The sequence below is a fragment of the Apis florea genome, unplaced genomic scaffold (genome assembly GCF_048593485.1).
Source record: "Apis florea isolate Af1SG1 unplaced genomic scaffold, ASM4859348v1 contig_1630_pilon, whole genome shotgun sequence".
NCBI lineage: Eukaryota > Metazoa > Arthropoda > Insecta > Hymenoptera > Apidae > Apis > Apis florea.
The window spans coordinates 52,673-69,544 of record NW_028256425.1 but is presented as its reverse complement, the minus strand read 5'-3'; the positions used below and the strand labels follow the sequence as shown (position 1 = coordinate 69,544).

At 32.7% G+C, this 16,872-nt stretch overlaps 1 protein-coding gene across 4 annotated transcripts in view; it reads left to right on the top strand.

Annotated features, from left to right (window-relative positions):
- Positions 1-16,872, top strand: part of LOC100867325 (octopamine receptor beta-1R) — a 108,976-nt gene that overhangs the window by 67,730 nt on the left and 24,374 nt on the right. For 2 of the 4 annotated variants that reach the window (XM_086907451.1, XM_086907442.1), the window contains 2 exons: positions 7,430-8,284; positions 14,243-14,543. The exons of 1 other annotated variant lie outside the window; for it this stretch is intronic. In XM_086907451.1, coding sequence (XP_086763577.1) covers positions 7,658-8,284; positions 14,243-14,543 — 928 coding nt within the window. In that variant the 5' untranslated portion in view covers positions 7,430-7,657. Of the gene's footprint in view, positions 1-5,106; positions 8,285-14,242; positions 14,544-16,872 lie in introns of those variants that run through there. One more of the 4 variants, XM_012488314.3, reaches the window with a different exon arrangement.

The window sequence follows — 16,872 nt, the reverse complement described above, 5'->3', positions numbered from 1 at the left end:
TGACTGCTTACTGACACACCTAATACGTTTTCGATTAACTTATCGCCGATTAATCCAACAGTCGGGTTAACTGTCTTCCAGCGCGAGGAAATCGATATATCGGATATGCGCAATATCAGTAAATTTATATTACGTATACACGGTGTTAATATATTCATGAAAATACTTTCCAAGAATTTATTCTGGAGGCCGAAGTAGCCACAAAAGTTGGTGTAAAAAAAAAAAAAAAAAATGAAATTGGAATTTACGAAACGAAGCCGGACATAAATAGAATTAATAAAACAATTTTATCTCCGATATTCTTCTCTTGCTTTCTTTAAAAAATGTAAATTTAAATCGTTCGTAAATAAGTTCCAATCATTATTTTTATTTTACAGTTTGAAAAATTTCCAAGTGAAATTGACTATTTTCCAATTAAATCGAATAACCGTTCGTATCATCGATTATCATCATAGACATCATCGTATATATGGAGGAAATTAGAAAAGAAATTTATCGAAAAGATCGATTCTTTGGATTCAACTTCGTTAAGTCCAATCAATGAGAAGCGTGTTCGGTGTGTTTTTGTAATTTGTATGGAAATGTGGGAAGATAAATTAGATTCCATCGATTTAGTTTTACAATTATTTTTTCAAGTTATGAAAATAATTACAAATGGCAGAAATGATTAGTAATAATAATGAAAAAAAAAATTAAAATTATAATCGTTAGATATTTATATTTCATACAGAAGAATAATATTTTGACTGTCAATCTCGTTTAATTTACATTTGACTTGGAAAATGAAAAGATTTTGAAAATATTGTCTTTTTTATGTTCTTCTCATTTGATTTTTCATATTTTCCTAGCCTTTGAAAGATCCTTAATGATTTTTCCAATAGATTTTTACATTTTACGTAACAAAATAACGTCTATGGAATAATTTAGACTTAGACAAGAACGCAATGTCTCGGAAAATGACACTTTGTTTCTTTGAAAATAAAAGAAATCACTGAACAATGAGATTTTTAAAGATGTTTTCACAGCTGCATTTTAATGCGTGTCGCGTGATGCTTGTTTCATTTCGTGTTAGTCCAGATCGAGAAAAACGAATCTTGTGTGAATCGATTGTCTTTGAAGGAATGTTAAGCTCCGTACATACTGATGAGAGGAATTATATTCTGTAAAATTCTTCAAAATTTCTTGAATTTTTCTTCGAAGTGATCTCAACTGTTTTGAAAAATTCTTCTTTCGAGGAAAAACCACAGTTCGAAATAATTATAACTCGATTTTTCGTGAAAATTTTGTTTAGAAGAGTTTACATAACTTAACTCAAGGTAATAATTCAATTCGAGATAAATGGAATTACATTATCATAAAATTTTTATAAAATTTCAAATAATTAAATTCTGTTCGTTCGTGCGTTGTTTCGAGATTAAACGACAAACTCAAGGTATATCCTTTTCCGTATTGTCGAATTATTTCTAGAAAAAACTATCCTCGCATAAATCATCTGTTATTCTTGCATTAATTTTTTCCTCTCATTTTTCCTCTATAATTTCTTAACACCTCCACATTTTATTCGAGCACATATTCCGTATTTAAAAAATTGCAATTTCTCCAAAAAATGTTTGCAATTCCTCTTATATATCATCTCTTCTGTCATCGTATATTCCGTTCGAAAGTTTCGCGAGTCGAAAAATGTAACAGCAATCAGGATCTATCCGAATAACAATATGAAAAGGGAAAGGCTGACCCTGGTTTCTTTTTATAAGAGATCACGTAACGTCTGTGACGAGTCGTCTCTTCTCGACACGGGGACGCGATTTATGAAAGCCAACCTTCGTAACCGAGCCGATTACGACGAAACGATTTTCCTTTCGTTTTCGTCTCGTTGCTCGTATGCTCGTGACACTCGTCATGCGGGTACCATCGTGTCACGGCAATCGATCACAGTTGATCGGATTGTACCATTCTCTCGAAACGAGAGTAGAAATATCTTTAAATAACAGAGTCGGTATGATATAACAAATATTCCTGTCTTTTCATTTTGCACGAGCAGTGATTTCGACGAGTTGTTTCTTTTATGATGAAAAAAATTCTTTGTTGGTCGACGATGAATAATTTGTACGAGCAATCTTTACATCGAATAATTCAAGATGCGTTTGAAAAGAATTTTGAAGAATTTAAAAACGTGCAAAGGTTTTCCATCGAACGAAACAATAACAATTGGTTAATTTCTCTCTCTCTCTCTCTCTCTCTCTCTCTCTCTCTCTCTCTCTCCCCTCTCTCTCTCTCTCTCTCTCTCCACTACTTATTTCACGATCCTATTGTCTTCGTTAACAGCACTTGATATCGTAGACGTGGTTCAAGAGAGATATCGAGCAGACTGGTAATGATTTCGAGAGTCGATGTAAACCAGTATTCCAATATTTCGAAGCGCTTTCGAGGATCATGCTCATCAACGATAACCGCAACTGAAATTTACAAGGATCGTTCAAGTCTTGTCCAAGTTTAAACGATGAGGATCTTTGATGAGGATCGAAGAATTTCTTTGAATATCGAGGCCATTTTTGTTTTCGGATCTGCTTACTTCCTCGCATTAGCGATTCAATTCGAACCGAGAAACTCATTCGTCCAATATTAATTTCCTTTTACTCTTTTAGCTTTGTTTATTCATTTTTATCTTCTATTCAAATTACTGACGATAATTATTCCTTTCATTTTCAATCAATTATTACTTTATTTTAAACTCGAGTGTATTTCGTTCGAATCGTTGCTTTTTTACTTATTCCATTATCTACCTTTTATTTCGTTTCCGTTTTCTATTTTTATTCCGCGATGCATGGATATTTTGGTGTATCTCGTTCCATCTTGTAATTCACGTTTCTCTGATATTTCTATTTCATCATTTTTGTCCTATTTTTTTTATCTTTTGTTCATACTATCCTTTTTCTATCTTTTTCCTTTTCAAAATGAATTCCTCCCAATCGTCCGTTTTATTACTTTCTATTTCGATTTTTGTTTTTGCCTTATACTCGCTATTCTCACTTCGATTTGCTTCTACTTCGTTTCTATCCCGTATTTTTCTTACTTTTGAACCATTGATAACAATGCTCGACTGAAAATTATTAATTTTCCTGTATAATCATAAAAGTAAAACGTAATTAAAAGCGATTCGAATTATTATGTTACGTCGTATATCAAACTGCATCTGACTCTAATTAAACAATTAGAGGGAGAGGTAATATTTTTGAAGAATCTTATTGAAAGTTTCACACAATGTTTCAAAATGTCAAGATACGAAGATGCTAGACATTTGCGAGCAATAAAAAATTTCGAAATTCCGGCATTTAACATCTGTCCAAGACAGAAAAATTACTTATAATTCGATAGTTTGACGATCTCATTTATGACGATTCAGTCGACAAAAGTTTAAGAGCGATTAACGCAAAGTCGTGCATCACAGCGACGAGTAATTTTTATTCCATCGTAATTTAACCACCGATTAACTTTAAAAGAAAACAATTTATCTTTTTTTATTTAGAGGACGTAGATTAGAATATTGAAGCTTAACAATTGAAAGTTTTTAAATTACAGCCGTGAACATGAATATAATATGAGGCAGTTTTATTGAAAAAATCGTTAATGAAACATCTCAAGCTAGTCGGCTTGACGACTAACATCGATACGTACAACAAGATTCGAAGTAACGAGTGCTCCGTTTCTTTATTTCATAATGAGCAAGATAAAAAAGAAAGCTTGTTTGAAAAGATGTGATCCAGATGTGATCAAAAACGTTGGAAAACGGGATCATTTGAAAGTTAACGAAGCTTTTATTTTTTTTATTCGATTATTATCTAATTTAATTAGCTTTGTCCCAGTTGCTTTTAATTATAAATCTTGGATCGTGCGTTGAAAGATTTCGTTGCTTCATAGAGATTGTTTAATCTTTTAAATAAAAAGATTTAACCAAACACACAATTTTTTTTAAATTACTCAGTACATACAATTAATACGTTAATACGTTGATACATTTGTATTCATTTCGAAGACACGTTCAGAATCGGTTTTCCAAACATGTCTCGCGAATATATTAACACGTGCGGTATACACATACAGTTATAAATAGTGCTGCTAACAATAACAGAAATAATCTCTTGATTGAAAGAATCTTATATTACTTAGCCTTTTGTCTAATAATAGAAAGTTACAATTAATACAAAGTTTTCCTTTTCTTCTTCTTTTTTTTTTTTCCTTTTTAACTTACAATTCAACAATGCGAATAATATGATTCAAATGTCAATTTGATAATTGAATCACCAAAATATAAATTACACGTTATTGAATTGCTGATAAATAATTGGTAATTACCGCTTTAATTTATCATCATTGCGTACGTATCATTAATTCAACGAAAGCGTTGATTACTAATTATTACTTTCAGAAAGGTAAATTCAAAGCAAACAAGAAATCTTAATGAAAAAATAATTGTCTATGTGATGTATAAATATAAAAAGGGCAGATCTCTGTCAGAATATCCAAAAATATCCAACAAAATCAGTGAAATTCGTTTAGTTCCCTTTGTACGATAATTATTGCAATTCGAGAGAGATACAAGGAATAAAACTTGCAACCAATAATAAACGAAATTTATATTATATCACATTGACAATCAGCAAGATAATCACTGCGTCTGTTGATGTAATAATAATAATAATTCCAATTAGCACGTGAATTTGAAGTAACAGTCTTAACGAGAACTTTGACCCCTTTCCACCAAGAAAAAATTAAAATTAGAGAAGATTAATAGAAGCTTAATAGAATTAAAAGCTAACTATGCAGAAGGAAAAGAAGAAGGAAAACTTTTTACAAATTCATTTTTGTAAGATACGTATTTGATAAATTCCACGCGTGTAATCATAATAAGTGCTCGATTATTATTTATTAGAAATATTAATATTAACGATATAACAATAAACCGATACTTATTTATTGTTAAATAAATTTTTATCGATATTTAATAAATATATGTTACGCAATATCTTTGTGAATATGTATCTTCCTTTGTCTCTTTCCGCTATTGCATTATAACACGTTGTACAATTAATTACTCCGAGTAAATATTCTTCGTAATAATAATTTTAATCGAATTTAAGATATTCCAACATATCCATGGTATAACTTCTTTCTCAAATCGATTCATTAATATCAAAAAATCATTTATTGTTTCAACAATATTACGGAATACTATTATTATCTTATCGCAATTATACGAATATCAAAAAATACGTATTCTATACGTATGCATCATTATAGAGTAAAATTAGAAATCTTCAAATATAACAACGTCTGTTATATACACGACACGTTACGCATCGAATCACGATACCTTTAATTTATTCGATTTCACAGTTTCCAAGGTAAACGTTTTTCAGAAAAAGATAAAAAAAAAAAAAAAAAAAAACACCCATTATTGTTCATTGTCGACAAGTTTCTATCAAACGCATCACACGCAGGAAATCGAGCCAGTCCCCGATATCCACGTCGACCATGTGCCTATTCACATTTCCGCCGGAACTACGGCATTTCGGGTGCCATTAATTACGCCCATTGAGGCTTCGCATCTCGAACGTCCCTTTCTCACGTATCATCATGTCTCTCGTACGATGACATGATCTTCCATCTTTGTCTGATTCAATATTATCGCGCTGTTATTATTATTATTATTAATCGAGTTACAGATACTCGATAGCACGCATATGATATTTATTTAAAAATTGAGAAAGTTATATACATAATTTTTCAAGATTTTTAAATTTGTTGTATTACACTGCGACAACAAATTTTTTTCACCTTTTCTTCCGTGTTCGATCAGAGGACTGCAAATATTAATTATATCGTAAAAAATAGAAGGAAAATTGGTTAAGGATTGGTTAAGGACTTCTTCTTTATCGATGTTCACGTAACGATAAATAACAAGATTACATTCGTTTCCAGGTGACAAGTCCTAAGAGCGATTTTGCGTTTGACACCTGGGTATTATGAAGTTATTCGCTATAGTCGTTATAGTCGGTTATAGGTAATAGGTGGAGGATTTCGCGAGGTGAAAACTGTCTTTTCCATAGCGTGACAGGTGGTTTGAGGTGGCAGTGTTCCGGACGAACTGTGCCAGACACGTCGGATGACGAGAAATTAGATTGTTCGGGGATAGAATATTTGCGGTTAGACTTACAGTAAACGTGGTAAGCGATAAGCTGAACTCGAGGGAATTCATTTGGGACAGGAGCACAAGTTACTTTGAACGGAGTATGGGTTGTAATTGAGCAACTACAGGTGGCGCTGTACTCGAATTATTGCGTTAGGTTATCGTCTGTCCACGACTTGTCTCCTCCGCTTCTTCTTCTTCTTCTTCTTCTTCGAAAGAATTATTCGAAGCAAAATCGAAATTTAACTTAATTTAATAAATGTTTAAATTAATTTATATTTAACGAATTTAATTTTATCACTTTATTTGTCCACGATACGAAGAATCGACACAAAATTGTTGACGACTGTAGAATTCTTGAAATTTCTTATTATTTAGTAAATGAAAACGTTTACCAATCGATGCAAATGCGACGAACAATGTATCGATGTATCGATATATCTGGTAATAATTTTTACAATATATAGAATCTAATCGCGAGAAATTTACATTAGAAAGTCAACGTTCTAAAAATATACTCGTCGTACATTTAGGAAATTAAGTTCTCTAAATTTCAAAAAAGCGAGTAATAAATTAATCGCATTATCGCATCGATTCCTCACAAAGGTTAAATACGATACGTCAAATATGCAGAGAAAAGAAACGAATTCTCTCTCTGAGCAGCGTAATTCTTGCAGCGCGAGTACATTTAGCGAGATCGGGTCATTGGTTGTTTGCGTTTTACTTGGAATACCTGAGAGCAAGACGTTTTTCGAGCAAGCTAAATATGCACACAACTCGTCTCACCCGTGCGCTCCAGCTGTTTGTTTTAACGTTAAAGTATATCCCGTCTCTCTGAACAGGAGGAACGTTTACGAGGGAAGTTTACTCACGCGCATTCGTCTATTGTACAGCCTCCAGCCATTTCTTTTCTTCCTTTTTTTTTTTTTTTTTTTGCGTGCAATTCTCTTGGGAGGGGAGAGGAAAAAAAAATCGACGAACGTTTATACGGAACGAAGCATGGAAATTTCAGTTCGAAAGAGATTTGGAGATTCTTTTTTTTTTTTTTTAAATCGTGACACGTGATAAACATTTGATAACGTTTTGCACGATTTTCGAACGATTTGGCGTATTCGTTCGAGAAAATTTACGAAACATATTACAAATACTCGATAACATCCATTATCTTTTTTTTTTTAATTCCATCCCCGTGACACCAGAATCTTTTTTAACAATTTTAATCTGAAAACAACGATCCAAAAGTCTGTCCTCACGAGGTGGATCGAATTGTTGGAAATCTGCACGAGTCTCGGTAAATCCTTGGAAGAGAGCAGGATGCAGGTCGATACGCATCCATCCGTTTCCCGACGCCCGTCGTCCTCCATCCCCGTGAAGAATTCCAACACCGTGTTCACGCCCGACTGCCTCGAACAGACTTCACCCTGAACGATTTCCCGGCGTGTAACATGGTCACAGCCGGTTCGTGTTGGAATGGAAGTCAGTGAGCCATCGGACGAGGACGTGGACCGATCGATAGGCAGGCTCACCACCACTTCCGGCATCGAGCGCCTCTCACACTCGCTCAACTCGACCGTCCACGACACGTTACCCGTTCCAGGGGACATTTATCAACCGATCAACGTCGTTTGGACGGCTATCAAAGGCGTGGTGATCATCGGTATCATCGTGACCGCGCTCATAGGGAACGCTTTGGTGATCGCCAGCGTGAGAAGGCACCGGAAGCTGCGCGTGCCGACCAATCGTTACGTGGTCAGCCTGGCCGCTGCCGACTTCCTCGTCGCGGTCTGCGCCATGTCTTTCAACGCGTCCGTCGAGCTGACCGGCCGATGGATGTTCGGCAGGATCATGTGCGACGTGTGGTGCTCGTTGGACGTCTACTTCTCCACAGCCTCGATCCTCCATCTCTGCTGCATCAGCGTGGACAGGTATTACGCCATCGTCAGGCCGTTGGAGTATCCCGCCATCATGAAGAGGCTCACCGTCACCTGTATGCTGGCCAGTGCATGGCTGCTCCCCGCTTTCATCAGTTTCATTCCCATTTTTATGGGGTGGTACGCCACGGACGAGCATCTCGACCAGTTGGACAATGATTCTCAGGTAGAGAGACAGGTTGGAACGATTCAAGAGAGTATCGTTGTTCGGGGACAACCGCTTCTCTTCTTTCTTTATTTTGTGGCTACACGGCGTTTGATTATTCTTCTTGATTAATTTTTATCAAACGAAACGTGGCATCGTTCGTGCCAATTTTTCGGCACCGATTCTACGTTGATTGGAAAAGAAAGAGGGGAAAAAAAAAAAAAAAAGATCGAAGATTTTTCTCGAGGTTTTTTTTTTTCTTTTTTTTGAAATTCTGATCGCGATCAGAAAATTTGGAATTGGATTTTCTCTTTGAAATTGTCTTGCGACGAAGATAGAAGAAAATACGGGTATTGGTTGGACGGAATGGTGGAGGATTATATCGAGAACGAACGATGACGAGAAAGAAGAAAAGAATCTTTTCTCGAAGATTATTCATTTTTACGATGAATTCTTTTATTTGATTTATCGGTTTGTTAGTTTGATGCTAGACCATCGTACTTATTTCCTCTTGTTCGTCTTCCTTTCTTCCCGGAGGAAGCGCATTTACGCGAAGATATTCCGAAGATGGAAAGCCACGATTCGCTCGAGATAACGTACTGCTGCCAGTTTCCCGAGGATGCTTCCCCGAGCGAATATTAAAGCCAAGTTTTTCAGAGCGTGACAATTCTAAGTTTCAACCACTGATTGAAAATCCCAATTTTTATATCGATTCAAAAAGAAAAATATCTTTCTTCTATAATTCGATTTTTATACTCTCCTTGCCGCCATTTTAAAGATTTGATATAAATCTTTTTGTCATTTACAATAGTAGGTAAAAAAAAAAAAATTATTAAACCGTTTAAAGTAGAAATAACAACAACAAGAAACAAAAAGAATACCATAATATAACAAACAATTCGTATATAATTATATTTCCTTCGATTTCTGCAATTACTTTAAAAGTTGTGTTTTTACTTATCCGAGGCATTTTGTTACAATTCTTTTTTTTAATTTTTACCAACAGATCTAATTGGTGTCGATGCTTTGTGAACCGTAGCAACGTTCGTAAATTGCGACGATTTCTCGGTACGCTGCATATCAAATTAATGAGAAACAGCTGATTACATAAGTAGTTCATGGTTATTAAAACGTAAAAATAACCGTTGATTCGATTTAACGCCGGCTACGACTTGCATTTGAGAGAAACGATTTAAAATTGCACCAAATTGAAAAATATACAAGTCTCCGAGTATTTAAAGAATTTAAATCTGAACGAAAAATTTCGAGACAGTCAAATTGCGCTACTTAAAAACCTACCTTGTTTTCTTTTTCTTCTTTTTATTAAAGTTTCATTAAAATATTCCTGGATGAAGAAAATTTTCAAAAAAATTTCTAAACATTTCAAACGATTCAATAAGACTTTGTAAATTCAGATATTCTAATATTACAGTATTTACGTTATATAATATTTCAATTCCGTTCGAAGAGTGAACGACGATTTATTTTCCTTTCTTCGATCACCGAATAAATTCGATCTCGTTACGTTCGTTGCGTCGAGGATAATCCCTCGAATTTGTAATTCGAACGCGTTTCTCCGCGTTAACCTCGTAGATGGGGAAACGGACGGATAAGTGGCGTTCAATTTACTCGTCGTTGCTGTTAATAGAATATTTCATCGGATATTTACACTCGAGCCGTGCAAGACAAGATTTCTATCCAAGAAAAATCGAACGTGGATCGAGGGAACGCGAAGGAAGCGGCGAGGAAGATGAACGATTTTCGAAATTTGCATACAGATATGATTTGCCGTCTCGCCTCTTATCCGACCCTATACTATAAACGGAAACTCGGAATTAATAGCTTCGATAATTCTCCAACGGCCGTGCGTTGCGTTTCTCTTACTAAAACGCCATTGTTATCGAGTTTTATTCCTTCTGTTCTAGATCGCCGATAAACTTTGTTATTTTTATTTTACTCCTTCGATTGTTCGACGATCCGAATCGTTATAGAAAGTTGGCAATAAATTAAGATCCGAATAAAAATTTGTTTTCGTCTTCACAAAAGTTCCTCGTAATTCTTTTAAGTATACGAACGAACATACTACTATTCGTATCGAATATTATAAAAATATTATATAGCATCGCGTATGATGAATGTTTTTTGACATTGACAACTATTTTTAATCAAAGAAAAATTAATAGATGGAATTCTTAAAAATTTGCTTGGAGATGATGAAAAAAAAAAAAATGGCCATTTGAGCGAATCAAAAATTTGATTTCTGAACTTTAGATCTTTCGTTCCGGTATAAAATTGCTTCTAAAATTTCTCGAATCGTTTAAGTACTTTTCAAGCATAATTGACGATTAAAACGAAAGCTCTTAAGAGAATTTCCGTATTAATTTATTATTATTCTTCGGAACAATGGAAATCTGAATCTCTGTCGAGTGTAGCAGGTAAAAGTACGACGGAAACAAGACACAACTGATTTAAGCAAACACCAAACTATTCGAATCACCCGCTTACGTTTCCTCGGTATTCATGACAAGAAGGCAGAACGTTTTATTACACGATGCTTCTTGTTCGAACAGAGCCAACATGTTCCCAGCCACATTCTCTTATATTATAATCTTATATTATATCCGATCGTACAAAATCGCATTGATTTTGTCGAATGTCTCTTAACCTACGTTACACCTGTGGACGAGAACGAGCACGGTCTCTTATTCCCATTATTATAATTTAACAAAGTTGCAACAAGAATGAAAACCACGACCAAAGAAACGGTAAATTTATTATTTTTCGAGTACGGTGAAGATGCGAGTTTCGAGCATAATCTTATTACTCGGCTAATAAAGTCGGACGTGAATTTCACCCGTTTCCTAATTTTCGGTGCCCCGCCAAGTCGAGGTCGCGTTATTACGTAATTCAACATGGCGAGTTACGTTTTCATGAAAATTTGTTGAAAAATAATTGTTGTTCGTTGAAATTTTTATTATTTTAATTATATTCAAGACGTTAATAATCTATATGAAATTTTTTTATATTATTTATATATAGATTTATTGGTTAAAAATTTTATAGTTCTTTTAACGATTTTCGATTATGAAAGATTTGGATATTTACGATATTCAAGAAACATAAGGAGAAATTTTGAATGTTGAAAATTTAAAATATAGTAATATAGGGACGATAAATGTATTTTTAAGAATTTTTTTGAACAAAGTAAATAATTCTTTAAATATTTTCTTTATAGTTTATTTTTCGTATTTTCAATGTCTATTTTTAAAGTTTCTTTATTATATTTCCGCGTGTAGCTCTCTCTCTCTCTCTCTCTCTTTCTAACTTCTAACTATTTAAATATTACATTATTCCTATTAATACTTCCTTTATTTTTAACTATTTCTTAACTACTCGTATATTCGTAACTTCTCAGCTTATAATTCTTATCCTTAAATCGACCGTTTATTTTTGTTCTCGCTGCTTTCATTATTAGTTCTCACTCCTTTTATTTTCAATTTTCTTACTGCAGTAATGGATCTTGATTCTTCCACCCACGTTTACCACCTTATCTTTAATTTCTTTCTTACCATTTACTCCTTTTATTTTATCTCCAATTTTCTCCTTCTCATTTTCAATCTTCTTACTTCTCTTTAATCTTATACTTTCGTTTCTTTTAATCTTATCGGTATTCGTTTCTTCTTAAACCTTTTTTTGTGATTTCCAATTACTTTTTATTGCAATTATTTCTTGCGCGATTTTTAAAACGGATAAAAATTTCTTCCTCAGCGATCAGCGATATCGAAATCTTATTTCTATCGTCGTTTCATTATTCATTCAAATCTTTTATTTATCCATTTCTAAAATTTCTTCATTTATTTTCGTTCGTAATATTACGACAAATAACTCTAAATATAAAATACGCAATATTAACAATAAATTAAGATCATTTATTAAATGCAATGCACGTTAAACTTTATTCTCAAATATGTGAAGTCACAGTTAAATAAGTTCCCGATTAATCGTGATCTAGTGGAAAATATCGGCGAGAAAAGGAGCAATATGGCATGACGAAATATATTGTTTCGATAATACACCTGGTACAATGAACGATTCGAACAATGGACGTTCCGTTAATCGAAATTCTGCCGAGACTTCCACTTTCATATTTCTCTGTCCTCCAACAATAATAATTCTTTCGTGCTTTCGAAATTTATGCGATTATAATGCTTTCTATAGATTCCATTGATTAAAAAACCATTGCGTTATATATATATCGATATCCTTTCTCCTATATTTTTCCATAACTACGTTTATTTTTAAACAAATAGAGGTTTCGTTTAAAATTTAAACAAAATTCTTCTCTTCTTTCTCTTTTTTCTCTTTCCTTTAAAAACATATGTAAAAATAAAATATTATCATTTTATATTTTAAGATAATATTGTACATTGTATTATATTGTAGATTAGATAAGAACATAGAATGGCAAGAATAAAAAACGATTAAATTAAATTTATTTAAGTAAGTGGATCGAAAGTTGTACAAGTTGGGATAAAATGTTAGAAGAAAAAAATTAATGAGATCGAAAAATCAAGAGTTCTCGAACAACTTTGGATCAAAGTTTTAAACGTCTAAGAATTAATGATGAAGTTAGGAGAGGAAAACTCGTGATGATGAAATATAAATAAAAAAAAACATCAAGTAAACATTGAAAAGGATTAATCTCAAATTATCCTCGATTAAAAATGAAAACCTTAATTTAATTTTAAAAAAAACTGTTTCATTCAACTTTTTTATATTAAAAAAAAAAAAAAAGAACTCTGTATGAATAAATTTAAAACAATACGAATCGAGAAGAAGAAGATAAAATATGAAATTTATTGAGAATTTTTTAATCACTGTGTAAAGTGAAAAAATTTAGCCAAAATTAAAATACTACGAAAATCCAATTAGAACTATTAGAATTAAAGATCAAATCGTAATTGATTAAAATCTTAAGAAAAATATGATCCAACCAATATTTATTACAATTTGAACATCAGAATTTTCAATCCAATTAGAGAAAAACTCGAAAGCGACAGATAACAGAGAATATCCGAAACGGAACAAGCGAAGAGGAAGGTTTTAATAAAAAAAAAAAAAAAAAATTATCTCTTTGAAGAATCTTCAATTGATCTCAAAGAAAAAATGTATCTATCTCAAAATCTTTTCCAATGTAGAGTAATTATGAGAGAGAGATGGCGTGCACGTCGATACTTTTTAACAGAAAATATTTTTTAATATTAAATATTGTTGATAAATCATTTTGTATTATTATTTCAATTAAAATAAAGTTTCCATATGTAGACATCGGTTTAAAAAATAACTCGGGATAAAAATTTTCTTTTTCAACCAGAAATATCTCAATTTATAGAGAATAATACCGTAGTCCAAGAAACTTTTAATTTTCAATTTAAACTTGTATTTTATTTAACAAATTAGTGAAAGTAAAGTTAGAAATTATTTTTAAAATTTTTTAAATTCGTGAAATAAAAACACTAGCACAAGATAAAACATTAGCGAAATATTATTAAAGTTTCACAATTTGTTTTCATAACTTCTATGATAATAAAAAAATAAACACGAGGTACAAATATTAAAGCAAAAGACAATAGATTTACCTCGAAAAATGACAGAAACTTTAAAAAATAATAAAAGAAATATTTCCAATATAAGAAAACAAACGACTTAAAGAACGCGAAACATTATTATCTTATTACTATTTTATACTCTCTACTCTTGAAGTATCAAAAAAAAAAAAAAAAAAAAAAAATGCCTGGATCTCTCTCATAATTAGTAATTATTAATTACCCTCCTCCCCCAAAAAAGTATTATTACGATTCTTAAATCCGATAATAAAAATAAAACAAAAAGAAAAAAAAACAAGTGTAGTTACAAAATAATACATTCTCCTCGATCGTTCCAAGGAGAAAGTATTGAACGCACATGTCGGTGAATCAGATATGCACGTTCGAGGTGAACCCACCGTACGCTGTGATTAGTTCCTCGGTCTCCTTCTGGATCCCCGGTCTCGTGATGATCGTCATGTACTGCAAGATCTACAAGGAGGCTGTTCGACAAAAAGAGGCGCTTAGCCGTGCCTCGAGCAATACCGTCCTAAATAGTGTTCACTTGCATCGGGCGTCCACCTCGAGGCATCATTCCAGGGCGTCCCATCAATTGTTGCTGCATCCGAGCGACGCGAGTGACTTTGGCAGACCTATGTCGTATAGAACCGCGGCCGAGTTAAACGTGGAGAACGGTGAGTGAACCATCTAATTAGCGGCGAGTCGTTTCTCAAGCCATGATTCCTAAAGTCCTATATATATATATATATATTTTGAGAAACGTGTCGCCATGCATCATGATTCAACCGATGGATTTAAATCAATAGATTACAACACATTATTAGATTACACAATGTGAAATGTGTAAATTATTGATGTATGTAATTAAGGACTTTGCGATGATTCTTAAATAGTTTTGAAGGCAAAGTTTCTTGTAGCGATAAATATGAGATGTAGTCTTGAGAATCGATTCTTCTCGATTTCTACATAATTATTAAATATTTAAAGATTCGACATCGATTCGAATTATTTTGTCGTGATATAAAATTTAATATTACGTACTTGTAGAGCACATATATATTGATATCAGATGTCCTGCGGTGAATTGTATATTATATTTAATAATATGAACGAGATATATTATTAGTTTTGCAATCATTTTTTTAATAAATTGGTTGGATTTTAAGAAATAAAATTTACTGGCCACAAACTTGTTCGATATGTTTAAGAAATTGTTAAAGTGTAAAGTTATTTAAGTATATTAACGGCATTTATTGTGTCGAATAGAGTTGGATAAAATTAAAATTTAAATTTATTTAATTTTTTATATCCAATTATGAAAACATACGCGTTCAAGAGTTAAAATAATAATGTATTGATATCTCCTGTTCATTAGCAATTGAATTATTATCATCCTTGAGATCAAAGATTGCATACCAGAGAGAATGTGAGGTCAAATTCCATAAAATAAGTTTCTCAATAAATCATGTCGTTCTCGAGAAATCATGATTTAAACATATCATGATTTGTATACGCAATAAATAAACTTTTTCCCACTTATTCTTTTCCAACTACTCGAACCTCTCTAGTAATTAATAAATTGGCACGTAATCATTGCTAATTCCAACATCCGAAATAGCGTCACCAGCGACCACATCTTAACCCATCTATTTCTTCCACGGTTCCATCTTCGTTTATTTTTATCCAATAAACCCGCTCTTTCCTGGTTCGTTGAAACTCGATACTCTGGTCGTCTTGCATCGTGAATCCGTGTTATTTATCGAGGACCGTGAACAACGTCGGCGTTGTTTGCTTCGACCTTGTCGCCGTCAATCGTACGAATTCCCACATTTTCTGCATGTCGCTTTAAACGTTCTCGCTCTACGCTTTTGTTATTTCCTTGTATCGTATTCCAAAGCAGTTTTCGACATATTTATCAGATTTTAAAATATTTTTTTTTTTTTTCTTAAATTCAAACGACAATTATAACATTGCATTTGAGAATTTTCTGACAATTCACTCGGTTAAAATTAAGTCATTAGGTCTACTGAAACGAATACTCTCTCGATTTTAGTTCTCTACTCTTTTCTATGCGAAATCAGTTGTTAGATTGTAAATTAAAGATCTAAATGTTACGAATAATTGGATGAATTGTGCAATTCCGTGTGAAAATTAAGAATTTTTCCAATTTTTTCTAAATAAATTTTTCAACAAACAACAAGTTTCTCAACGGGGTCACAGCTTAACGTATGTATTTGCGATAATATTGTCGCAATCGCTTTCAGGACCACGACGACTGGACGTTCTGGAGCTTTCGTATTTTTAGATCTCGAAGTGCTCGTTCTTTTTGCGGGCGTTTATTAAGTAGACACTCGCGGCTTGAAAGAAGCAGAAAACAAACAATCCTTCGCACTTGTAAGATCACTCCATCATCTGCGTCATCAAAATTATTTCTGTGACATTATTACTGCTCTACTGTATTTTTATATTTTTACAATAAAATTATTTCCATGTAAAAAGTAACAATATTTCTTGATGTAATCACGGGAAATTTAATATAAAACTATTATTCATAGATAATTCCATGTGCGATTCTGATTAATTCCTTATCATTTATATTCCAAAATCTATATTTATTCGATCTTTTTCTCCAGATCATCGTTTTACAATCGATCGAATTATCAAACGTGCATTGCTCGTCAATTTTTTGATTGACGAATTAAAATACAAGTCTACAACATAAGAATGGATGATTTCAGAAAATTCATTGTATAAATCCATTAGTTCGAATTCACTATTACGTGCCAAACATTTTATTTTAACACGATAACTTATATTTCTTTATTACCACACTTATTAACTAGATTAAGTCAAATTTTACGACAACGGAATTATATATCACGAATCGAATGAATCTTCGTAGCTTTTTTCTCAAAGTAATCACAAAAATCTTTCAGATTCGAATGTTTTACGGGATCGAAATCTTATATTTCCCTTTTGACAAAATAATTTTCGGATGGAAAA